Raw genomic sequence first — 26,356 nt, forward strand, 5'->3', positions numbered from 1 at the left:
ACCTCTGTCTTACCTGCCTACACTCCTAGGAGGGAAGATCGACAGACCCAGCCCATGCCAAGTCTTTGCAAAGAGATCCAACAGAACCCTTGAAGATGGCAGCCTGAGTAGGAGGATAGTCCTGCACATTGGAAGGTCACTCAAATGTTGCTAGTAAAAAGTTTAAAGATCATTGGTCTACTGGGGAATAACGGTTGTCTTGTTGTCTTTGGGGCTCTTCGTCTCCTTATACAAGGATTTAAAAATGAATGAAGAAGGATGCTTGAAGGCAGTATTATTAGAGTTTCAGAGAAAAAGTACATATCAGATGAGATGTGAAGGCCAGCAGCTGTTAAAAGAGAGACCGGGGAGAGGAAGAGAGTCATGCCCCTTGGTTAGGGTCAGAGAGAGGTGTGTTCAACAGTAGAGAGCAGCAAGGAGATATATGAACGAAGGAGGGGGAAAGGATGAGGGGCTTCACAGAAAGAGCGAGAACGCATATGAAGGCTTTGATCAACATCCAAAAAGAGAGAAGAGGAATAAAAAGAACATGAGTAGTTACAGGCCCTGGACCCAAGTTCAGAGGGCATCAAAGTCCAGATTCCTGACTCTCAGGACAAAGACTGCACCAGGGACGCAGCGTTATAAGTAGAAATAGAGAGAATTTCTTAAATTGAGAATCCTTGAGAACAGGAGTAGGCTAGTGAGCTGAGGTAAAAAAGTCCTCAAGGAAAGGATGGTCTCTCACCTCTCCTACTTGTATAACATGGAGTTTTGTGGTGCAGGCTCAGAGCTTTGCCTGAAGGGCAACCTGCCCCAAGCATGCTCCATTTCTTGTCATGTCTGCATAGATTTCTCATGTTTCTCTGCCATTCTTTTATATGCTAATCTTTCAAAAAATTTTTTTGAGAGTGAGATTAAACAAACAAAAACAAAATACCAAAATCAGGCACATGTGTGCAAGTGGCCATTGAAGCCAGAAGAGGTCATGGGATGTTTGGAACTGCAATTAAAGCTAACATGGGAGCTGGACCCAGAAGTTCAACTGTCTGCATGTCAGAAACCTTCTTTGCTATTGAATGCAGCCTCCAGCCCCTTGATGTTCTAGTCTCCAGTCCCAGCTCCTTCATCTCATGCCATGAAAGTCTAAAGCACATCTATTTAAATGTGAAATGGAATTTATCAAAAAGTGTACTAAAATAAGCCACCTATACAAGCCTAGACATTATACAAAAGCATATGAATTCTTGTGGTTCTTTCCAGTTTTGCTTCATGCTATCGGATGGTCAGTTAAGTGGTTTCTCTTAAGCATTATGAGATAGTGATAGGAATGTGAAAATGAATTTCTTCACATAGACTCATAATATACAGAGTACTTCTTCCCCAAGGGCACATCAAAACAGTTAGAAATATACTGGAGCTTATCAGCACAACTCTCTGAAAATTAATCTACCATATGAAACTCTTTTAAACGTGGTCTCAGCCAGTGATATTTGATTCAATACCAGATATTGCCTCTAAGTTGCACATCTGAATTTTTTGGGACACTGGAGAGACACTGACCCGCATCTCACTCCTAGAGAACACAAGTGATCTGAGGTTGCAAAGACATAGGCCTAGAGACTGCTAAAGAACCTACAGTGATGCCAAGGTGCGGGCATCCAGAAACCACAGCTCCATTGTCATCCAGTGCTCTCACCAATGGTAATGTAGTCAACTAGGAGTGTTGAAATTCACTTGTGTGCAATGTATTGTATCATGTACCAGGAAACTGGAGGGAAAGTCAGCCCTGTTAGTAAAGGGCTGTTAAACCAGTTACTATTTTATAGCACATTTGTTAGTTGTCACGAACTAAGCTAAGTATCTTGTATTGTCTTGGGAGCTATGAGAATCCTTCAATGTGCCCTCTTTGTCATTTCCATTTTCCATCTATTGAGCACCTCAACTATTCTTGTTATTGCCAATCCCCTTTAAAGCAATACATGTCTTGACTCATTACTTCCAGAATCAGGATAATTGAAATTATATATAATTGTATTTATATGTAATATATATGCTATCTAGGAAGTTTATGGTCTTTATTTTCCATCTTTGTGTATGAAAGCAACTTTTCACTTCTGTAATTCTGTTTTAACTACTCATCAATATTTCATAAAAGCCTGAGTTTTATAATTTGGCTAATTAGTTTTGAAATGTCAGTACTTATTAACAGAAGACCTTCCATTCTTCTGATTCCTTCCCTGGGAAATATTTATGAACAAGATTTTTGGTTATACTTAGCCTAAGCAGAAATTTGAAAGCCTCTCAGTTATCTGAGCAAGAAATTGGTTGCTTCACCAAGCTATCAAATTGTAAGCAAGAGGAAAGAAAAGTCATCTTAAGCTTAACCCAACGGCAACTTGTTTCAGGGATGAGAATGTGCCAAAGGCAGAATAGCTTGTTCTGACTCCTCTGTGTACTCAGGGCTGTATCATATGCTGAAGGTAAATTATCTGTTTTGTAAGTTAGGCCAAAGTGTGCTCTTTCAGGTAACTGTGAAAGCATTCTCGAAAGCCCATGAAACCTTATTATTCTAATTACCATCACAAGGGGTTGGTAAATGAATGATGAGGCCAGGTATTATTGTCATTAAATAGACCATACTCAATAATTCATCTCCAAGTCTGGGGTTACAGTCCAGAGTGCAGTACACACTGTACCAGAGCTCTGAGACCCAGAGACCAGATTACAGTCTTGGTAGAAAGCATTTGTTGCAAGCAGTTCAGGGGGTTGGCACACATCTTTCAGTCAGACATTTGGGTGGTTTACAACCAGAAGATATTCAAGGCTTACATGTGAAGTACAATTTCATTTTATTCATATTGTAAGGATTCTTTAACTAATCTAGAAAACTATACACAGATAGGAAAATGAATTCACTATAGGAAAAAGGATAAAGATGTTTTCTTCTTTTTGGTTTTCTAATGGCTATTTTCTCTGCATTTTGCATTCTACTCAGGCACCTTACTCTGAGGGACACTCTCCATATCTGTGCATTTTCTTTTTGTACTTTGTATCTAGCTGCACAGTGCAAATGTTGTTTTTGGTTAAGAAATCTGTTATCAGGGAGGACTTAATTGATGGGTACTTGTTTTTTTTTCCCCCTAAAGTTGTACCAGTTCATGCGGAAGGTCACCCATAAACACAATGTTAAGAAACGGTCTTCCACTGTGTTCCTCATCTGTATCTTTTGATCATGTACATTCTTCTGGACTTCTAAGTAACAATGAGGCTTCTGTTACCAGGCAGGCATCAGATGTGAGCCGAAGGCAAAGATGCTTTTCCTTGTAAACAGTTATTCTCAGTACACTTTGGGGCATTTGGCTCTGTTTTTAAAGTACCTCCAGGATTTCTGATAAATTATATCTAATAACTATTTTGGCCATGGGGAGCTAGCAGGTAGTGAAGGTGTTCTGGGATCTTTTTTTTCTTGTGTGTGTGTGTGTGTGTGTGTGTGTGTGTATTAGAGAACAGAGAAGGAGCAGGGCATTAGGAGAAAGAGGAACTCGTGTTAGATTATGTGATGCCCAGCAGTCTGGACTTTCTTGAAAATGAGACAGAATATACATATTAAGAGTTGAGTATGAGCCGGGCGGTGGTGGCGCATGCCTTTAATCCCAGCACTCCGGAGGCAGAGGCAGGAGGATCTCTGTGAGTTCGAGACCAGCCTGGTCTACAAGAGCTAGTTCCACATGGGATGTACTCACTCATATTTGGTTTCTAGCCATAAATAAAGGACATTGAGACTATAATTCGTGATTCTAGAGAAGCTAAATAAGAAGGTGAACCCAAAGAAAAACATATAAGCATCCCCCTGAATATTAACCTTCATCAGACGATGAAAGAAGACAGAGACAGAGACCAACATTGGAGCACTGGACTGAAGTCTCACGATCCAAAGGAGGAGCAGAAGGAGAGTGAGCACGAGCAAGGAACTCAGGACCGCGAGGGGTGCACCCACACACTGAGGCAATGGGGATGTTCTATCGGGAACTCACCAAGGCCAGCTGGCCGGGGACTGAAAAAGCATGGGACAAAACCGGTCTCGCTGAACATAATGGACAATGAGGACTACTGAGAACTGAAGAACAATGGCAATGGGTTCTTGATCCTATTGCACGTAATGGCTTTGTGGGAGCCCAGGTAGTTTGGATGCTCACCTTAATAGACCTGGATGGAGGTGGGTGGTCCTTGGACCTCCCACAGGGCAGAGAAACCTGCTTGCTCTTTGGGCTGAGGAGGAAGGAAGACTTGATTGGGGGAGGGGGAGGGAATGGGAGGTGGTGGCGGGGAAGAGGCAGAAATCTTTAATAATTAAATAAATTAATTAAAAAAAAAAAAGAGCTAGTTCCAGGACAGGCTCCAAAACCACAGAGAAACCTTGTCTCGAAAAACAAAAAACAAAAAACAAACAAACAAAAAAAAGAGTTGAGTAGGATGATGTTTATACCAGTTGCTCTTTACTTGCTGTGATAAAATATCCTGGTAAAAGCTACTGAAAGAGGAAAGGGCTTATTTTGACTTACGGTTTCAGAGGAATAGAGCACATCATGCCAGGGAAGCCATGGTAACAGGCAGGAAAACTGTGACAGCAGGAACAGGAAACTGGGTGATCACATCTTCATCTACACACAGAAAGCAAAGGGAACAGGAAGTAGTTGGGTCAGGCTATAAAACCTCAAATCCTCTGTCCCCCTCCATGTCAGTCTTCCTCCATTAAGGCTATACCTTCTAAAGGTTCCATAACCTCACCAAACAGCACCGCCAGCTAGGGATGAAGTACTTAAATGCATGAGCTTCGGGGAACATTTCCCATTCAAAGTACCACAGATGATACTGAAAGACAAACTTAAGAATATAATTGGGGTCAAGAAAACTATCAGTAACTAATGAAGGAAGCAATGAAATGACTTTCTAATATTCAAACAAAAATGTATCTTTAATAACTAAGAAAATCTTTATTAATGACACACAAATATGGGTTCATGTTATTAAGTGAATTTGGAATTAATTTTGTAATGATTATAATTCGGTTGTAATATTGCCTTCATTCTCTCAACTTTTACTGATTTCATGCTCATCAATTCATAAAATTAGCATAACCAACTGCTCGCACAGTTAAAAACCTTGGTTCAACTAGAGAATAGAATAGGTGTTTCTTATACTTCTGGGGATTAGATAAAAAATACATTCTTTCTAATGGTCCATTCATGTAGAAAATGTTCTAAATACAGTGTAAACAAAATGTGATTCATAATAAATATGAAGTATCTGCAGTCCTGGAAAGGTGTTCTTTATAGCTCAGAGAATGATCTATGATAGCTGAACTTTTGGTTCGGAACGAGTTTAAGCATCTAGCAAGCAATGTCAATGAACAAATATTGGCAGAGAGAAGTAGCAGACAGATAAGCAATACCCAGTACAGAAAACTAGAGTAGCTTGATCGATTGCACACCAAGGTAACTTTCTCAGCTCAAGGACTTGCAGACATCCAGCCAAAGTCAACCAGGGAAGCTGAAGAGATCAGGGACAGTTCCAGATTGGACTGTGGCTCCATGGGAGGACGCCTGGCTTCCCTTACCCACAGAAGACATTTTTGTAGTAGAGATTAACAACATCTCTGTTAGAAAGGTAACCTCTTTATTGTTCACGAGGATGTAGTGTTATTACTGCCCTCCACTCTTGCTTTTTGTTGTTGGTTTGCTTGTTTTGTTCTTGTTCTTTGTTTTCCCTTTTACAGAGCTGGGGGCAAGCAAACCCTAGGACTAGGACACGGGGTTTTAGAGGAGAAAAGGAAGGGTGTCTTTGCTTCCAATGTTCCCTTTTAACAAGCTTAAGCAGCACAGGACAGTTTATAGATATATCTGGCAGTAAAGTATGCTTATAAAGTGGTTGTTTTCTTACATTTGAATAACAAATTATAATTTTACTACCCAGAACTTTTTGTTCTCTATATGCATTATTATAATAAACACTGGTATGATAACTCCTACATATATTTGCTTTTTATATTTAGAAATTTTTGATGTCAAATAATTGAATAATAGTTCTACAGTAACACAAGATATCAATCAGTTCCTCAAAAAGTTCACTGCAGTAGATGAACCTGAATAATAAATACCATGAGTTTTATAGGGAACTCACAGATAGATAGAACACAATTACTCAGAAACATTTCTGGTGGCACATTAAAAGAAATTTGAGAAAAGTAGCATTAGTATTCAAAACAGGTTCATGGTTAAGAAATGTGTGAATGCTACATTGCATATGGAAAGATGCTTTGGGAAGGACTTGGACCTTACTTGTGGAAGTGGTTTTTTAAAAAGGGTTGTTGCTTGTGAAGTGGGAGGGGAGGGTCACCTTGACCCTGAGTGGCTATGACTTTTCTGGTGGTGTCAAGTGAGGCAGTGAGGTGTGCTGTGTACATTCTGAACACTTCCCATGCTTCTTGGCAGTGATAAATATCATTTCTTATACTTATCCATGTTTTTCATGAATAAAATTATAAGCCAGCAAGGCTAAAATTTGTGTATCAATCATGTTAGAACAAATTTCAGTGTTTGGAAATAAACATGGTAGTAGATTGGCTTCAATACTTCCAGCATCTGTATTGCCTCTTGTTCCAGTTACCTCCTTGGGATGGAGTGAAGGGATTATTGAAATATTGTTGATTGAGAAATCCTGACCTGTTAAAAAGCTCTGTGGGAACAGCCACATTGTGCCAGACCCTGACCAGTTAGTGGCAAACCTGAAGAGGTGCAATTATATCTGAAAGCAGAACTCATGAACATGGATACAGACACCATCATAAGCATGTACAGGGCTGCAGAGTCAAATCACAGAGGCTGCTTAGGACTGAAGGAAGCTCATCTGCATTTTACAGCCTTTGGTTCAGCATTTTACACAGTGTGTGCCAGCTACTGCCCTCATTCTAGTCTGAAAATTTATATAACAAATGGTGCTTAAACATGACTCTTTCTTTGTTGCATGGGCCTGAAAATAAGTCACGAAAGCTCAGTTTATAGTATTTTACACTGTTTTATTAAACATTATAAGAAGTCTCAAATACTTTAGAAATAATTTTTCAAACAACCTTCCCAATCCAGAAGACATGCCAGAGTGTTTGATAAAGCTGGCCCCCAATTTTTCTCTATTTCTAGGACATCACCAGTTAAATTTCAGAGAAGAATAATTATGAAGGTCACAATCTAAGACATGGGACTAAATGTCCTTAATATTTGTGAGCGTGGAGAATGAAACCATTAAATATAATTTTGCAGCCAGCTTCATATCATTTTATTGAGTACCTTTCATTGTCAAGATCAAAACCATAGGGTGGTAGGGTGTCCTGCTCTTCAGATTCAGCAGGTGTTGGGTGTTGTTTGTTGACCAAAGAGACTTTGCCATGGTGCTTGTGTTTGTGTGCCAGACTGTAGGTGGGCACTTGCCCACATGTTTATAAGGAAGGTCTCTTCCTGTCTCAAATTAGGTAGCTGGCATTTGGTAGTTTTGATCACCGTGTATTATGAGATTCTATGCTTAGCATGGATACTAAGGAAGATCCTATACTGTTTGAATTGTCCTTCTCATGCTGGTCCCTCAGAAAAGAGAAGCTGGAGCCACCTCAAATTTTAAAGTTCTTTTTATTGAACAGACAACAACAAAATGAAAAAGTTAGCCAGGTAGGGGTAATAGAACAAATTAGATTGGGTAGCAAAAACAGCAAACATTTATTTCTCACTGTTCTATTGGCTGGGTATCCATAGTCAGGGTGCTAACACCATTCCAGTTGCAGATAGCCAACTGGTTCTGTTCTTATTAACCTCTCCCATCCTCACATGCTGGCCAGACATTAGCTAATTCTGATGGTTAGATAGCAATCCCTTTTACCATCTACGGGTTCTCCCTTCACAGTCTAGTTAGGCATTCGCTGTGTGACAGTTCCGTTGATGTCCTCAGATACCATGGTGTCCCATAGAATGACACTGCTTGGCAGCATTGTCAGCATATGAGTTTCTACATGTTCACTTTATGACATTTGGACAAACACAAAATGTGTCTCTTTTAGAACCCAGACTTTTTCATCAGTGCAGGGCTGTGCTCCCGAAGTGGCCACTCCATGTTCTGACATACTGGAATTATAACAACAGGGTGGTGTGGGAAGGAGCAAGCATTCACTATCTAACAACAATAAAAAACACATGTATTTAACATGTTCCCATTATACATTTTTGATAATTTAGTACACTCTTTAATGGACACTTATGTGAGTACTGAACATGTTTTACTATTTGGGAGTCATGTTAAACTTTAATTTACATCCCTGTCTGAATTTGAAACTCAGATTCTTTTTTTCCCTCCTCTTCTTCAACCCTATCTGTTTTGGAGTGTGACTTTTGTTTTCTGAGCCATAACTACTGTCATGAAATTAAATACCAGGTCAGTTTGTCCTCAACTCTCTGTTATTTTCTTTTTCCTCCTTTTAAAAAATAAAGAAAGGGGAAAAAATTTCAAAATAAAAATTTTGGTTGGCAGAACCTGACATAAACTTCAGGTTTAATTTTATAGGTGCTGGGAATGAGAAGGAAGATTCCCTATCTTGACATTGTACACAAACACCCCACTTTTCAATGACTCCAGGTGATTAATAAGTGAGACTAAAAATATCTTACTCTTCCTGGCTAGATTTAAAAAAAAAATGCATTACATGTCTCTGGGTAATACATTTTTACAAAGGTGCCTAAAATCATGAATGCATACTTGACACAAATGCAGAAGTGACACCGCCTAGGTGTACAAAGGGGGGTGTACAGGAGGAGGGGTGCAAACCCAGAACAGGGGGAATAACGAAATGTATTCCATGGACCCAACACTTGTGTTAAAAAAATAAAAATATCTAGGTTATAAAATCCAGCTTTGGTTCAGTTGTTGAGGGCATGGAGAGTGTAGAAGAAAGAAGATAGACCACCTAACCAGATTAAATGTCTCCTACTTGTATCTCAACACATTTGCCCACCTCTTCCTTTCTTTTCCCAGGGAAGCAAAGAAATTTGTGAGTGAAAATGAAGGGGCTCTTGGAAAAGGAAAAGGGAAGAAGTGGTTTGCATTTAAGATGATGATGGCCAAGGTAAGCATTTTCATGATTCAGTCTGGTCAGTGTCACAGTGCCCCTGCAGGAGAGAGAGAGAGAGAGAGAGAGAGAGAGAGAGAGAGAGAGAGAGAGAGAGAGAGAGAGAGAGAGAGAAAACATTGTTTCTGTTCTGAGGGGCCGAAAGCAATCTTAACTCTATACATGCATACATACAGAAAAGACTCATATGGTATATGGTGTTGTATTAAAATTTTTGGTGGGATTTAAGATTATCCTCTAAGATATACTAAAAACATCAAATAGTTGCAAATGCTGATTTATGCCAAGGGACTAACTTGATTTTACCACTTCCAGATGTAAAAGACTGGACACCCATTTTATTTTCATTTTCTAAAGGTTACAGGGTCTCTTTTCAAGGCTTTTTTCCCTAAATGTTTCTAAGTAAACTGCCTTAAACAACCTTTCCTCAACCCCTTTTCTTTTGCTATCAGGAACCTCAACTAGACACCACAAAGAAGATAACAAAAATGATAGATTCATAAAAATCCAGATTTGGGAGAAATATAGGCAAGAGGCTTACTTTTAAATGCACTTGCTGTGGGCCACACACAATACCAAATCTCTCTATCAAGTTCCATTTCTTACAGTGAAGTAGGTCCATAGACTTTATGCTGTAAAAACTGTAGCTAAGTGTATTCAGTAGAGAAAGAGAGCTTTGCAAGGGCAGTGTGAAGATCTTCGTTTTCATTTCAATGCACACAAATAGCTAACTTTACTTGCTCTTTATCTTTTATACGCATTCAGTCATACTGTGTGTGACAGCTTTGTTTGTGCCTTCTTTGTTGCACAATTGGGGTCACGAGATACAATTCTGTTGCTGGGGGTTGACAGTTCATGTTTAAAAGTAATACATTATGCATTGTATGAAGATGTCACAATTTACATATTCACATATTCCACTGCTGATCGGCATTTGGGCCCTTCCTACTTTTGAAAAATCATTTGAACTTCAGGGTTGGGCGGTTGTGTCTACTTATCTCTCACAAAGTCCAACCATAATGAACACATATGGAAGGTTATCTGCCTCATTGCCATTCCTCTTTAGTCCTCTTGACCATAGCTCACCCAACACTACAAAGTAGAAGGCAGACCTTTTGGAAAATGAATTTGTTATATTCTGTGATGCCCTCTCTATTCAGTTGACTATTCTCTTTGATCAAAATGAAGAGTCTCGTGTATGTGATAATTGTGAATCAAATTGGCCTGTGTTCACACAGTCTGCTTAAGGAGACTAGAGATCTTTCTAGAAAAATATTCCATTGGTTCCTCGTGCACTCAATATTAAACACAGAATTTATATCAATCACCCTAATATTGTGATTTCTATTCTGCTGCTGTCTGAAAGAATGAGCAGATCTTTCTGATTGGTTGGTATACTCTGTTTGCTTTAGACCTGGTGTGTGACTATTGCTCAGGCTGTCCTTGACTTGCTATCCTTGTGTGTCAGTCTCCCAGGGATTGTAAGCATGTTTGATAATATGTTTTTGTTAAGTTATGTAAGCATGGCTAGAAATAGGGAAGGAAGTGGATCCTGTTGTTTTTCCTTTCTACTAAAGAGCACTAGTTGGCGCTAGAGCTCCCTTGAAGCCACTCTTGTGATCTGGGGAATGGGGGAAGAAACATCTAGAAACACAGGAGACTACCTTACCGTCTTTGGCTTTGTTTTCAGAAATGGGCGAAATTCCTCCGTGACTTTGAAAACTTCAAAGCCGCTTGTGTCCCGTGGGAAAACAAAATCAAGGCAATTGAAAGTAAGTGTTCCCCAGCTGTAATGAGATGCAGGAAAGCTCCCCGAGAATAAAATCTCGTGAGCTTTTCACAGACCTTTCCCTGTTTGTGGACTCTTGGGGAAATTGAAAACCAACCAAACTGCCAACGCAACAAACTGAGCAGACCTCGACTCTGTCATTGTGAAGCTCTGTGTTAGTCGGCTGGCTGCTGAGATGAGACACCTGATGTAGTGAATGCAAAGGGACAGGATGTTTATTTCGGCTCAAGGGTTCAGCTTTCTGTACATAGTCACCTGGCCCTGTAGCGCTGGGCCCGACGGTGGTGGTTCGCCATGTAATCTTGGGGTTGTGTGGTAGCCCCAGCCTGATCACTTCAAGACAGGGGGGCTGTGAGTGAGAGACAAGGTGGGGCCTTGGTCCTGTATCCTTTTTGGAACTGTGTTCTCAGTGACTTAACTTCCTTACTCTGGGCCCCCACCTTCTAAAGATGCCACTACCTCCCAGGAATCCCACAGCTGACAATATAGTACGTGGGGACATTCCAGACCCGACCTGTGCACTTTGTACCAGCACTTATCAAGGACAGCACTGGAGACTATCTTCCTTGTTTTATTCTGGGCAGAAGCACTTGTCTCTTAGGCAGGAAAGGAAGTATTTTTACAGTCACTCTACCCCATATTGGGAAGGCAGTGGATAATATGTTACAAATATATACTGTTGGGAACCTTAGACAATAATCAAGCAACAATTTTAAAGAGGAGTCTTAATAGATCACAGTCAATCTTATAAATGTTGCAAGGAGGCCGCTAGTTTGTTTCCCGACTGGGAGGCAGCTCAGACCCGAAATAATCACACAGAAACTATATTATTTAAAACACTGCTTGGCCCATTAGCTCTGGCTTCTTATTGACTAACTCTTACATCTTAACCAATTTCTAGTAATCTGTGTGTCGTCACTCGGCAGTGGCTTACTGGGTTAAGTTTCATCTGACTCTGGCTGGGCTGCATGGCTTCTTTCTACATGCCCTTCTTTCTCCCAGCATTCACTTTAGTCTTCCCCACCTAACTCTTTCCGCCCTGCTCTGCTTTAGGCTCAAAGCAGTTCTTTACTAACCAATGGTATTCACAGCATACAGAGGGGGATCCCACATCACATAAAGAAGACTAAACACAAAAAAATTGCTACCTTGATGTTCATAATGGACCTTTATTTTCTGTGCAATGCTCAGTAAGTACAGAAAGGCAAAGGATTGTTTAATATGCCGTGTTTGCATAGACTAGAACAATTAAAATTTAAATATTATAAAAAATCAGTGCATCAGTAAAAATACTCTACATAGAGAAAAATGAATTTTGGGGGGGGGGAAATCACAGTTTTGGCAGGTGTGGTTCCTAGGGTTATGGTAAGCATCTGACTTTCACCAATGCCTGTTCAGATCTGAACCTGGCTGTCCTGATGGCTAAATATGACATTGTATAATTGATATAGAGACTCCACAGAAAGATAAAAGAGCTGATGCCATTTCCCTGACATGATTGGGCAGGTTTGGAAGTGGCTGTCTCTCAGTTCTTAGTCCCTCATCAACTGACAGTTGTTAATGACAGTGAATTAAAATACATCAACTCCTGATTTTCACGTCTCTCCACACAGTCTTCATAGTGTACTTTCTTGCCAGATTTCTGTTCAGCTCTTCTCCTTATTCAAAATGCTACCTTTTAAAGTGAATCTTTTAATTATATTCTCACTCTAATTTATGCTTATTTTTCTTAATAGATATGAAAGCAAGTATTTTTGATCATACCAGAAGCCCACTTAGTATTCACCAAACATGCATTGAATAAAATTACAGGTGTATTTTCCAAAGGTTCATATCACACTAGATATTAATTGAAGGAATTTCATGAACATGAGGAAAAAGGGAAATATTATAGAATCCTTAGGGTTCAGCGGCACAGCTGAAATATCTAATGTAGCCCCTAAGTACACAACATGTGGAGCATTAAGGTCCTGATCAAGGGCCAGCAAGATGGCTGAGAGGGTAAGTTTCACTGAGCTGATGACCTGAGTCCAATCCTCGGGACTCACAACGAGGAGGGAAAAAGTTTCATAAGCTGTCACTTGACTCCTATATGTGCATCATGACATGAGCACACACAAGATAAAAGTTTAATATAATTTGAGCATTAGAAACACATTTAAAGAAAAACCTTGAGGTGAGGTTAGTTCTTATTCTGCCCAAGATTGGCTGTGTACCTTTCAGCAAGTCATTTAAATCCTCTGGGCTTTACTGCAATTCTTGATCAGCTGTGAGATGTGTTCTAAGAAACTTGGTATTGGTATAGATGGGAAGAAAACGTGCAGCAATAGAGTGTTTCTTTTGAAAACACACTGGAGCATGTAGGTTCCAGCCTATTTCCATAGCAAAGCCATGCTAATGTGTGTTTTATTGAAAAGGTGGGATTACTTTATTGATTAAAATTGTATATAGGAATGAAATATGTATGAATTATTTACACGCACACACACACATGTACATCACCAGCTGTCAGGAGTGTCATACACATGACAAGAGCTACTCATAGTTCTCTCAGCTGTGTCCCTTCTTCCTTTAGGAAATTTGAAGCAGTTAAGTGGGTCGGTTAACTAAGTGTGACTACTTCCCTTTCCGTGCACAAGCTGATGTTTGTGTGGTGCCGTGTTTATTCACGGGGACTGAGCCTTTCCATCAGCTGTATAGGATCAGCCTCCTATCAGCCACCATCTTAACTATGACTTACCCAATGTCACCATGGGCCCGACACTCTACCAATGTCCCTTCACCTGACCTTCTGTGTGCCTGTGGGTCACATTTCCTTCCCCTATAGTATATCTGTGTTGAATGCAGCTGTAGCAGAGCTGCAAGAGAAAGTCTGCCAGGTTTCGCGTTGAGCAAGATTTTAGATGCTTCTTTCTTTTCATGCCTGACTCACACCTCTGCCAGGTCAGTGGGGGAGGAGTGCAGCAGAATCCACTGACATTTATTGTATTTGGGAATTTGTTTTCATTTTTCACATGTCTACTCTGAGGAAGTTATTTTCATTACACATGTCTGTTCTGTAATATTCCAGTGTGTTAATCATGGTCACAAGCACACCACCTCCTTTCAGATTATGGTCTGAGGCAGAATTTATGAAATATGAAGGACTGTATTTTCTGAGCTGTTGAGTGGACTAACCATCTTATAGAAATTACTCTGCTAGGCCAGAAAAAATGTATTTCTAAGATCGTCTTTGAAGCTGAAGTGAATGGAAAAGAAAAAGCAATGTGACATGGAACCAGTTCTCTGCCATTTGTACACTCTGGATGGTCCTTTGCATCTCTGGTCCTTTATTGCTATATCCATGGCTTCCTATAACTTCTTCAGGTTTGGCTAGTTGTTATACATGGTCATGTCCAATCAAACAACACATGATGTAAACTCACATTGAGTTTTAGATGTGTAGTGGCATGTAAAATCATTTATTCTTTTGAGGAAAAATTTTTGCAAAATTTAAATAGAAAACAGATTGTTACTATCTCCCTATCTAATCATCTTCTCATATTTAGAATAAACTCGACTAATTATGTTCCCAATTTATAAAATACGTTTCATTAGAAAAACAACATTAATGCCTTTCTTTGAAAGGAATGGCAGTTTAATTATACAGAAACTCCAGACACATTATTTTTATTGCTTTGAGTATTATAACCATATATATATATATAGTTATTTTCAAAGAGATCTTGGCTTTTATTAATGATTTCAAAAATGCTCAGGGAAAGTCCAGTGTGTGCTAGGTATCTTTTAAAGCACCATTGATACTGACAAAGACAGGCTAAACTGCCTTTCCTGACTTAGTTCAGCATGTGTTATATATTGTGGGTGGTTGAGAGGAGAGGATACAATAAAATGAGGCTGTAATGGAGTTCCAAGTGACCAGCCTCCACTGAGTGTCTGCAAAGCTTGGCCAGCAAATGGCAAAATCAAGGAAAAACTCAAGTCAGAGTCTGAACTTCATGTCATTACCATCTTGATTCCAGGGAAGCCTGGATGGCTTGATTAGCATGGGCCAGATACTCCCCTGGTGATTCTCCAGTTTTTCTAATTTAAAGAACTGATCTCATAATTATAGCCTCAGAGTATGCAGGGATAGTCTATATTCTGGGGAAATACAGTAAAGTTTTACAGGACAGCCTTTTAAGGAAGTCAGTGCTTATGACTGCAGGCTCACTGTTACTGGCATTGCTGAAGAAACCAAATCAGATATTATCTATACCCGCTAAGATGCTGGCTGACATTACTATTAAAGCTATGAATTTTTTTAAAAAAATGAATATCTTTCAAATGGAGATTATAACTTTCAGAATCAAAGTCTACTTTTATTCAATAGTAGATTAGAGCAGGGCTTGCTAAACGTTTTCTGTTTGTGTCAATGTCTCTGGTACATATAAAATAATTATACAAATCAAAAGTTACTGAAAATAAATCGCAAGGAAAAAAATTCTGTTTTGGGTTTTTGAGACAGGGTTTTTCTGTGTAGCCCTGACTGTCTTGGAACTAGCTCTGTAGGCCCGCAGGGTAGCCTCAAACTCAGAGATCTGCCTGCCTCCACCTCCTGAGTGCTGGGATTAAAGGTGTGCATCACCACACCTGGCTTAAGACATTGTTTTAAAATATTGCTTTGTACAGATATGCTTTTAGATATAAAAGGTAAAAACAAACTTTATATTACCAAGATGGATGTGCATATATTTACATAATCTAATCTCAGCTGAATAATTGATATTGCAGGACAGAGATCATCAACACTGAAAATGCTGCTCTGTATAAACATGCAGTACATAATGGCAGAAGTATATTTAGGGCCATTTAAAAATTTGTCAGAAATTCTGTCCTAATCCTGAGCCAAAATTCATTCAATAATTTTTTATGCAGTTCTAGTTAGTAATTGAAATAGAAACTTTTAACATCGAGTATTCCAACAGAATTCAATATAAATATATACTAATTTACATGCTGGGCAGTGATGGAAGGAGAACGTGGAAAGTCTTTGCTTTATATAACTAAATGACTTTGTTTCTCTAAAACCAGAAGCTTTCTGTCTCACTGCTTCTCAGATCCAAAGAAGGCATCTCAGGCAATGCTCATTGGCATCGTTGGCATGATGGCATTCGTGGTGCCAAGCGCCAACATGTGCTCAGAACCAAGGCTGCTATAAAGTCATACTGTGCAACACAGGCCAGCATTGCCAGAGGCTCTGCGGGATCATTGCGAGTTTGATTTTGAGTAAAATTTTGATCACTGTGTACTCATAAGCCTTTTATTGCTGATAAGTTATTCATGGCTACACTTCAGTTGTGTGACCCTGGGGTCATGACCTGGATTTTACAGAGTTTGGATTGACTACAGTATCAAAAATATGCCATGGTAGCTTTGTTTCTCAGACTAGAAATAACTTCAAATAGGCAATCCGAAGCACAGAGTCTAAACGTCATACTATCCTGCTGGTCCATGAACACCAGGAGAAACAAAGTAAGCATGTCACTTAATTTTATTCCCCTAGACTCATTTGAAAAAACATTGCATCATATAAGAGTTGAATGATTTTATTTACATTGTACTCATAAAACCAGTCATTTATTTGGCCTTTCTCATTTAGAAACATGTGTGTTTGTGTTTGTATGTATGGGTGTATGTGTGTGTGTGTGTCTTATTACTCATCTGTTCAAGAAAAAATTCTATGTGGTGATAGACTACAAATTACATTCTTTAATAATAAATAACCAGAGGGAGAGGTAAAGCCTTAATCTTTAATTTAAAAGAAACACAAGAAAATTCATGACAAGAATATGCATGCACTTAATTTTCACTTTGAAACACATGAAAGAATTTTGACACATTTATAATGTACTATGAAAGCAGCATTTATCAGTTGTGTTAAAAATATTAAAAGAATTAGCTATTTATGGGTGCAGACCAAATTGTGAATTTGAATAGCCTTAGCTTCAGAAATTATTTATAGATATTCTTTCAGATACACACGTTCATTCCATAATTATTTTACATATTAATAATTTAACTATAGTTCTATTTGAGGAGCCATCACATCATGATTAAGAGAGATCTAGATTGGAGGCAAAGAATTACAGATGAGGACTGCCTTAGAAGCGAGGCTTGTTACTAATCACCCGCATCTCCAAATCCTATGGACTAGTTGACTAAACAAACAGGCTAGCACACTGAGATCAAATAGGGAACCAAAGCACCGATTCATTACATTCCAGTTATATTTAATCAACTTTGCTTCTCTCAGTGTCCCTGTTTCAATTTTTGTGAAATTAACTAATAGAACTTAACACCATCAGCATCTAGTAGCAGCTGAAGTGGATGTTGGTAAAGTTCTGATTGGCTGACCACTGAGGGATGCAAGCTAGGGTCATCATTGTCATCGTTATCCTGATGGACATGACTATTTTTCACTTACATTCTTTCAGCTATACAGCATAAGTAAGAGTTTTCTCTTTAGCAAATGCCAGCAACCTCCAGTATTACACAACATCTAGAAATATATATATATATATATATATATATATATATATATATATATATATATATGGAGAGAGAGAGAGAGATATGATTGTTTCCCCCTTTTTGTATTGAGATAGGAAAAGGTCTCCTGGTGCTTGGATGTCACCAATTGTCCCCTGTACCAGCTGTAGTATCTCTGTCCTGTTAGTTAATTTCTCCCACTGTAGGTTGAATATGAATGGAACATGGCCTTCTGGATCCCTCAGTCCTCTGACTGTGTCTGAAGTCTTTTCTAAACTCATGCTAGTTCTGATAAAGTCAGTTTTAGTGAAGTTCATTTTCTTTATACTTTGGATTTCGTAAAGAAATCACCTTCCAATGCTACACAGAGAAACCCTGTCTCGAAAGACAAAAACAAATAAACAAATTCACCTTTAAATAAGAGTTATGAAACTGCTTTAGAAGAACCAAATTTTAGTTTGGATGCTTTTGTCTTAGAAGTATGTTTCATCCATAATGTAGCTATGTGTATTGGAGGGAGGGATGACTTCTCAACTATGCTTTTTGCTTTCTGTATTTAAGCAGTTAAAATCTGTTATCAAGGAGCTTGTTTGTGGTTGTGTATGAGAACTGTCTGAGGGCCACGATGGCAAGCAACTAAGAAAAGCTTAATAAAAACAAGCAGGTTAGGGAGGAAGGAAGGACAGAAGAAAGGACAGATGGAAGAGGGAAAAGAAAAGGGAAGGAGGGAAAGGGGAAGGATGAGGGAGAAAGGGAGACTCCATACTCATACTCTGCTCAGGTGTCTACATCGGGGGTCCCTCATGTGTTTGTACAGAAATCCTTACACAGCTGTCTGCAGGCAGGTTCTTGTTCTCTTCCAGTAAATGAGGGTTGCTTCACTAAAACACTGTTAGTGAGGCTGACTGAGCAGCCCTCAGGTAGTTGTTACCAGAGAACAGAGATAAGAGCTGTGCAATGATATGAAATCACTGGGAGCCAGGTCTGTGATCAGATGTCCCTGGCTGTGCAGGCAGGCCAGTGTACATGGTCGCAGTATCTTGGCAGGTCAGGTCCCAGATGACCCTTACAAGGAGCCGTGAGTCCTAGTTCTCTTATAAACATGAACACATATTCTTGGACATCGAAATAGATTCCTTCCTAAACACCCATGTAGTGACTTACCACTTTTCAAGTTTCTAACTGCCCCCCCCCAAAAAAAACCCCACCAAAACCAAAGAAACAAAAAACAAAAGCAAAGACACAAAACAAAGAAACCAAAACAACAAAAGCCTGCTCCTGTGCTGTTGGAACAAACGAACTGGTAACTGGCAAAAAGACTAAGTGTCTGAATGAGTGCTATTATGGATGTGACATTGACCTCTCCTTAGCAAGCAGAGGCTGCGATTGCTCTTTTGGGGCCTCCCCTTACCTGTTGGGAGTCTTTTCTAATGGGGAAGTTCAAAGCAACAGGGCTAAAGAAGAGCAATGGTTCTCTATGGGGACTCTGCTCAATCAGAAGGATCAACGGTACTGATGTGGGGTTGCTGTGGCTGTGTGCAGATTCTCTGAGGATGACTGAAAGGGGTAATCAATAAGTCTCGGGGAACAAGAATCTAGATACTGTGAGCCTTCTCTCCAGCCTGGAATTCTTATTCTTATTTCACTGATATCAGCTTTAAGAAAATGTTTTCTGCTTATGCGTTTACGTTCTTCTCAGTCAGCGAGAATCAGACAGACCTCTGCTCTCCCCTAGGGCAGGTGTGAGTTGACAGAGTCTCACCCATTGCTCTCTACTGGACCCAAAGCTCACATGGGATTGTGAAGAGGCATGCTGGTCTCACATCCACTCCCACTACAGAACACCTGTTTATTAGCTAGCTCTTACAACTTAAATCAACCCATAATTCTTGTCTATGTTCAGCCACATGACTCGGTACCTTTTCTCAGTAAGGCAGTCTCATCTTGCTTCCTCTGCATTTGGCTGAAGATTGACTCTCTGCCTTTCCTCTTCCCAGAATTCTCGTAGTCTGGTCACCCCACCTATGCCTGGCCACTGGCCAATCAGTGTTTTATTAAACTAATTCAAGCAACAGGTCTTTACAGTGTACAAGAGTGTTATTCTACAACAATACTACTGTTGGGTTAGGGCACCCTACCCAGCATGGATTGGCCTCCCTTCAATTGCATCTTCCACCGTTTCTCTCTTTTTTTAAATTCCAGTTACACAGGCTTTAGTTTTATTTGACTGCCCAAAGCTCCTGCCTGTCTCAGGATTTTGCATCTTGGCGTATTGCTGCCTCTGATGCCTGCTCCAGTATCGTCTTCTCTAACACCTTTTTGCATAAAACTGATCTAAAGCAACTCCTCTCAATACTCTCCCTTGTAGGACCTGTCTGGCTCCAATTCTTATTCACACACCCTCTATGTAATTCTCATACATGTTTGGATACATATAGTATATTTGCTGTTCCTGTTCCTCTCTGAAACTTCACTCTCAGAGCAGCTACAGCACCTGTGATACTGGGCTCTGTCTTGAGGAAAAGCTCTGCCAGAATGCACTTAAGATGCATGATGTGATTTACAGCATCTGTACCATCTCTGTAGCATGCCAGTAGTGATGAGAAACAGCACCAGATGGTCTTAGACCCACCCAGGAGGGTACAGTCAACGTTTTTGGAGAAGGGTGTGCTTATCATGAGTCCTAGAAAAAGAGCACTGTAATCACTGTGATTGTCCCTAGCAGGAGTCATGGAACTAGAGCTACTGTGTCCACGTGTCTCCTTGCTGAACTCAAGGACTAATGCACACATTATGTGTGGTACTTGTAGCTTCTAACCTAAGGGAAACCCTTCCTTAAATGGACCCTGAAGGTGTAGGCTGCACTTTGCTTTTACTGTAAAGCTATGGAGTTCTGCCATGCCTTTGAAATGTTCTTTCCAAGAGAAAAGAGTGGAAAAATTGCCTATATGAAATGGTTCAATGCATGTCAGTTAGCAGATGTACTTCCAGTTTTTAAATTTTATTTCGTGTGTGTGTATGTGTGTTGGGGATGTGTATGCAGATGTGCGCAGGTTGTTGGTTAGCCAGAAGAGGATGTCTGATTCCCTGGAGCTGGTGTAACAGGCAATTTTGAGTTGTTTGATGTGGGTGCTGGGAGCTGAATTCCTCATCTGGTGGAGCAGCGTAGTGAGAGCTCTTCATTGTGGAATCATCTCTCTATTTCTGACTAGTTTTACTTTGGAGGGCCACTAAGATAAAGCTACTGCTTTGTTGTCATTGTTTTGACTTTCTTCCAATCTTTGCACTTTCTTTGTAATAGGTCAGTTTGGCTCATCGGTGGCCTCATACTTTTTGTTCCTGAGGTGGATGTATGGCGTTAACATGGTTCTCTTCATCCTGACATTCAGCCTCATCATGTTACCAGAGGTAAGCTGTGACTTCCTACTTGTAAGAGATACTGAAAAATAGTTTTAGGTGAGTGCTTTCCTTCTGTCCTACCCCCAAACCTCCCCGCTCCTTTTAGAGTAACATGACAGACTAGCTATGGTCATTTCATAACGGATAGGATTAACAGGCTTACCTTAAAAATAATACCCATAGCAAAAGGTCTTAATCCTTGCTCCAAGAGCATGTGACCCTCATAGAGTTATTTATAACAAGCTGTGTTTATGTCTAAGTATGCACTTTAGGTGGGGAAAATCATGGTTTAATCAAAATCACATTGGTTTGTGGTTCAGTGTTAAGCACTATTGGTCAGTGGGATGCCTACTGAGCTGTATTTACTTTTTCAAAATTTGCTTTCCAAGTTCTTCTTCACACAACTGAGAGGCCTAGCTTTGTAAACTGGAGGAGCACAACAGCAGCGGGATTCTCTGACAATAAAGCTCCATTTGTCTCATGCACAAAGTTGATGGGGGTCAGCGACCATGGAGTGTTTTAAGATCAAAATCAGGAAAACAGAGGGCCTAGGCTGAAGGAGAGACAAAACCCAGAGCTGATGTGGGAGGACTAAGTTGAGGCCAAACCACCAGGGTGCTTGCTGGCACCACTGCATGAAGCCACTCAGGTGTCTTGGGGTGCTTATCCTGCCAAAACTGGGTGCTAATTTGTTTACCCTGCACAGAGCCTGTTCTGCTACCAGTATTTTAAAACCAATTTGTTCAACACAACATTGTCAATAGTCAATACAGGGTGTTTGAATGGCATTATATCCACCCTGTTTAAAGTCGCTGAGTTCTCCAACATTTGTAACAAGGCTCCTCGGAGCAGAATAATATTATCTTACAGCCCTAAAGAGATGCTGGCTTCCCACAGAGCAAAGTCCTTTCACATTCTGTATATGGAGCCTCGCAAGATCATGAGGAGATTGTAGATTTTTGACCCGTATATGAAATAGCCTCAAACACCTAGATTAGGTTTTACATAACTTATTAATGATAGCTAAGTTATTTAGTATTTTTGGTAAATTGGCCTGCGTCTAGGACCCATGTTTCTTTTATCATCCAGATTTTCATTTTAGTCAGCTAGTTTTATAATTCCCATGACAATTATGGGGCTACGAAGTCTGCTTGGCTCAGGAGACAGTGGGAATAGATTCTTATCCAAGTTAAAAGTTTCAGGCAGTGGAGCCAAATGTGCGTATCTCACCCATCTCAGATGAAGCCATGCTTTATTTTTGCTCCTCTCTCTAAGGAAACCCGAAACTCTGCACTCCGTCTCTGCCTGCTGCTACTTTCCTTGGCTTCAGAGGCAGGTAGAGCCTGGAGTCTTTTCTTCACATGCTGGGCCAGCTCTACACAGAGGGAATGAAATGCTGTGCTTAATTCTTTGAACTCTACAAGAATATGTAAAGCACAGTGTGCACACTGATGGAGTGAGCTGGGAATACATCCCGCCTTTGGATACTTCTGTGTGTGTGTGTGTGTGTGTGTGTGTGTGTGTGTGTGTGTGTGTGTGTGAATGTCCATGTATGCGAGATGCTAAAGGACATCTTGTTTCCTGGAAGATGATTTTTAACTTCTGAATAGGAACAAAATATGACGAGCTCCCTGTGTGTTAACTGTGCAGAAACACCAGAGACCAGAACTAAGCATGTTCCAACCACATGGTCATATTTCATAGCTGCCTTTACCCAGCAGCCCCACCTAGCATTGTTCTGAGGCATGTGGTCTTTTGTCCCAGACTTACATGTCTCTCTACAAGCCCAACAACTCGATTCTGTTTGTTCTCTGTGCCTCTCAACTTTGGAGTAAAGCCCTGTGTGGAGAAAGCACTTCTTCTGTTCAGTTTAGGAAGCGGAAGAAGCCAAAGTACTGTAGTGCAAGATCATGCCCTTTGTACAAAAGGAACCATGAGGGATTAATTCCTAGCATTTGTCCGGTCAGCCTCTGAACCCAGGTTTTAACCTGCACTTACTAACTCACTCAAAGAGAGGGAAAGTTCGTTTCACATCTGAAGTAGCTTTTGCTTGGGCACCTGTTGGGGATGAATGATGCTTTACGGTGCTTTTCTGTGAACTTGCCTTATTCCTAATCCACTGCTCTCCAGTGCTGTTCTCTATCACACAGCTTCTCTGCTAGCTCATAGCATAGATTCCAATGGAGATGGCACAGGGGCTGCTGTAGTCAGGACGTGAGTGTGTGCTCCCAGGAGATACCCTCTGATTGATTACAGGGTTGGTTTGGTCCCTTCCATCGAACCCTCCTTCCACCTCCTCTCCTGAAACTCTCCTCTCCAATGAAACCATGGGTCGTACCATTTTGCTGAACACTGAGGTGTCCCCCAAGACTACCTCTCCTGTTCTACATGTGGCTACTACCATGGTGGTCGTGAGCATGGCTCCCCAGCAAGCCTCCTGGTGACTGTGGTTGGCCTGCTCTGCTCTTCATCCAGTGAACTCAGATTTACTTCCTTTGTTCTTAATTCTGGACTTTGTGGATTCCCAGAAAAACGAGACCCCACATGGAGACCCGCAGAGTCCAAATGCAAAGCGTTCAGAAGTGTTTTAAAATGAAACCATTTGTGATCACATGTGTAGCTCAGATTTTGTGTCCAATTGTTAACTGCTCTTTTTGCTTCAACTAGTATCTCTGGGGTTTACCATATGGCAGCTTACCTAGGAAAACAGTCCCAAGAGCTGAAGAGGCATCTGCAGCCAACTTTGGCGTGTTGTACGACTTCAATGTAAGTGTTTCCACACATATTCATGACCATTTAAAAATCATTTGGGGATATGATACAACTCTGTGATGATGCAACCATTCGTAGGGGAAACAGCTTTTCTCTGTTGCTGTTGTCCTGAAACACTGTGGCCTCTTACAGGGCTAGTAGAATGTCTTAAGAGGTATGTCCCTGCCTCCTGTTATAAAAGACTATATGTGTAGAAGTGTGTGTTTGTGTATGAATAAGGTTTACACACATTATATGATTATGTGAATATTGACTATGGATTAAAGATGAGTTCAGACTCCAAAGATTTCAATCAAATATTCCTTATTCTCTGTTTGGAAAAGAACAAAGGAAGAAGAATTTGCAAATGTGCTTTTGAAAAAAATCTCATGGGATTCTTTGGGAGTTCATTTTTCTACTTGATATTAACCTCTTCACAATTCTATACAAGATTCATACATAATACATAATATTACTTGTCACTGCAAAATCAAGTTAAACATTTATATCCTGAGAAATACCAAATTCTAATAGTAAAATAAGTACTACTTTGCTGTAGTACTGAAATAAACAATATTCTATTATAGTACTGAAGTTAGTCTTATTCACTACCATAATCTGTTTCCAGAAAGAACCTAAACTAAGGAATTACATCTATCAGGTTAGCCTATGAGGAAGTCTGTGAGGGCATTTTCTTAATTTATGATTGATGTGGGAGGGCACAGCCCACTGTGGTTAGTGTTACTCCTGGGTAGGTGGGCTTGGGCAATTTAAGAAAGGTGGCAGGCCAAAAATGCCCACAGGCATTGTTCCCCCATAAATTTCTACTTTGTTAAGTTCCTTCCTCCTGGTTCTTGCCTTGAATTCTGCCTTGGCATCCCAGGATGATGAACTACAATATATCAGATGAGATAAATCCTTTTCTCCCCAAGCTGAGTTTGGTCAGAGTTTTAGCACAGCAACAAAAAGCAAGTTAGAACTTTTCATTACTGTAGCACAGTCTTATTCCTGTCGATTAAAAGATTATTTTGGGGTATGACTCAAGTCTGTAATGATGCGATTCTATGAATTGTTTTCAGAATACTAACCAGATCAGAGATGCTTGGAAGCATGTCAGGAGGAAAGTTCTCAGACAAAGTTTAGGAAATTGATAATTAGATTTTTTTTTTTTGGAAAATTTTGACTGAGAATCAAATTTTGCATATTTGACGTGCTAAGGATATAAAAACCTGATTTCCTCTTCATTGTTAACCTGTGAATTCACAGAAATTTTGGTTTTGAAATTTTGAGCTTCTTAAGGCAGGAAGATGACTGCTTCATATTCTTTCCAGCTCTTAATATGGTCCTCACCAAACTGGTGGATGGCTCTCATGAACCCTACTTTCTCTATGGTTTGACTATTTCTAGACCTTTTTTCTCAAATAAATGAAAGAGATGACATTTAGCATTGTGACTCTCATAACCAGCAATCTTGAGTGGGGCAAAGATTTTTTAGATCTTTATGATAAAAACCACAGAAACAAATTTATGTGGTCAGTACCAGAAGACCCAGATTTTCAGATGGAAATCTAGTGGTGAGCTACCAAGGAAGCATAAAGAATAGAATAAGAAGTAAAGGTGCCATTTTGAATCTTTGGTCACCCTAATTGGACATTTCAAGTCAGCATTTATTCACTGAATATAAGCATGCATTGGCCTTATAAAAATAGAGTGATGTGGATCTTGACTGACTGTACTCATGGTAATAGGAGGAAGATAGGTAACTAGTATGTGGTGTACCATCCACCATGTTTGCACAATGGGAACAAGAAGAACAATCAGAGGGTCCTGGAGAGTCCTGGTGGGATGGTGTCTTAGTTACTTCTCTCTAGCTGTGGTAAGATACTATGCCTAAGGCAACTTATAAAAGTTTAATTGGGCTTCTGGTTCCCAAGGGCTATGGTCTATGATGGTGGAATGAAAATGTAAAAATAGGCAGCAGGAACAGCAGCAGAGACTGCACATCTTAATCCACAAGTAGAGTCAGAACATACACTGGGAATAATGTGAGTCCTTTGAAACTGCTCCTAGTGATGAACCTCCTCCAGCAAGCTCACACCTCCTTGTCCTTCCGGAACAATTCCACCAACTGGGAACCAAGTATTCAAACGTAAGAGCCTGTGGGGACCATTTTCTTTCACGTCACCACATGTGATTAATTTGACTTGAGAAGAGCTGAGTTTTAAATTGAGATAGTCTTTGAATGGTAATTCTAAGTTTGAGACTTTAAACTTTAGAGTTTCATGGTGGTATAATTTACATAACATTAAATTCACACCAATGTAAATGTATGATTTAATAATTTCAAGTGAGTCTATGCAGCAGGAATCACAATTCAGTATTAAAGCAATTCCCTCACCTCCCACGGAGCAGTTTTGAGCCTGTCTGTCGTCTAGCCCTAGCCCTTCACCTCCCTTACACAACTATTGCATCTATTTCTTTTTTTTTATGATTCTGCCTTTTCTAGAATTTTTAAAGGAATAAATGCAATCATGTGACACTTCATATTTGTAGTCTGATATCTTTCATTTATTATACTTTAGGTTTCCTTAAATTATACATACATTGCAATTTATTGCCGAGAACACTGCATTGCATGGCTTTAATTTCCTTTGTTTGTCCATTTACTGCGTTTTCCTGATGTTTTGGTTATTTTGAGTAATTAATTCTGCTATAAGTATTTGCTTTAAATGCTGCTT

At 39.9% G+C, this 26,356-nt stretch overlaps 1 protein-coding gene across 1 annotated transcript in view; it reads left to right on the plus strand.

The window, feature by feature from the left end:
• Tmc1 (transmembrane channel like 1) overlaps positions 1-26,356 on the plus strand; it is a 117,463-nt gene that overhangs the window by 29,771 nt on the left and 61,336 nt on the right. The window contains exons 5-8 of the mRNA XM_057777616.1: positions 9,055-9,145; positions 10,839-10,920; positions 20,770-20,876; positions 23,535-23,633. Coding sequence (XP_057633599.1) covers positions 9,055-9,145; positions 10,839-10,920; positions 20,770-20,876; positions 23,535-23,633 — 379 coding nt within the window. The remainder of the gene's footprint in view (positions 1-9,054; positions 9,146-10,838; positions 10,921-20,769; positions 20,877-23,534; positions 23,634-26,356) is intronic.

The sequence above is a fragment of the Chionomys nivalis genome, chromosome 8, assembly GCF_950005125.1.
Source record: "Chionomys nivalis chromosome 8, mChiNiv1.1, whole genome shotgun sequence".
NCBI lineage: Eukaryota > Metazoa > Chordata > Mammalia > Rodentia > Cricetidae > Chionomys > Chionomys nivalis.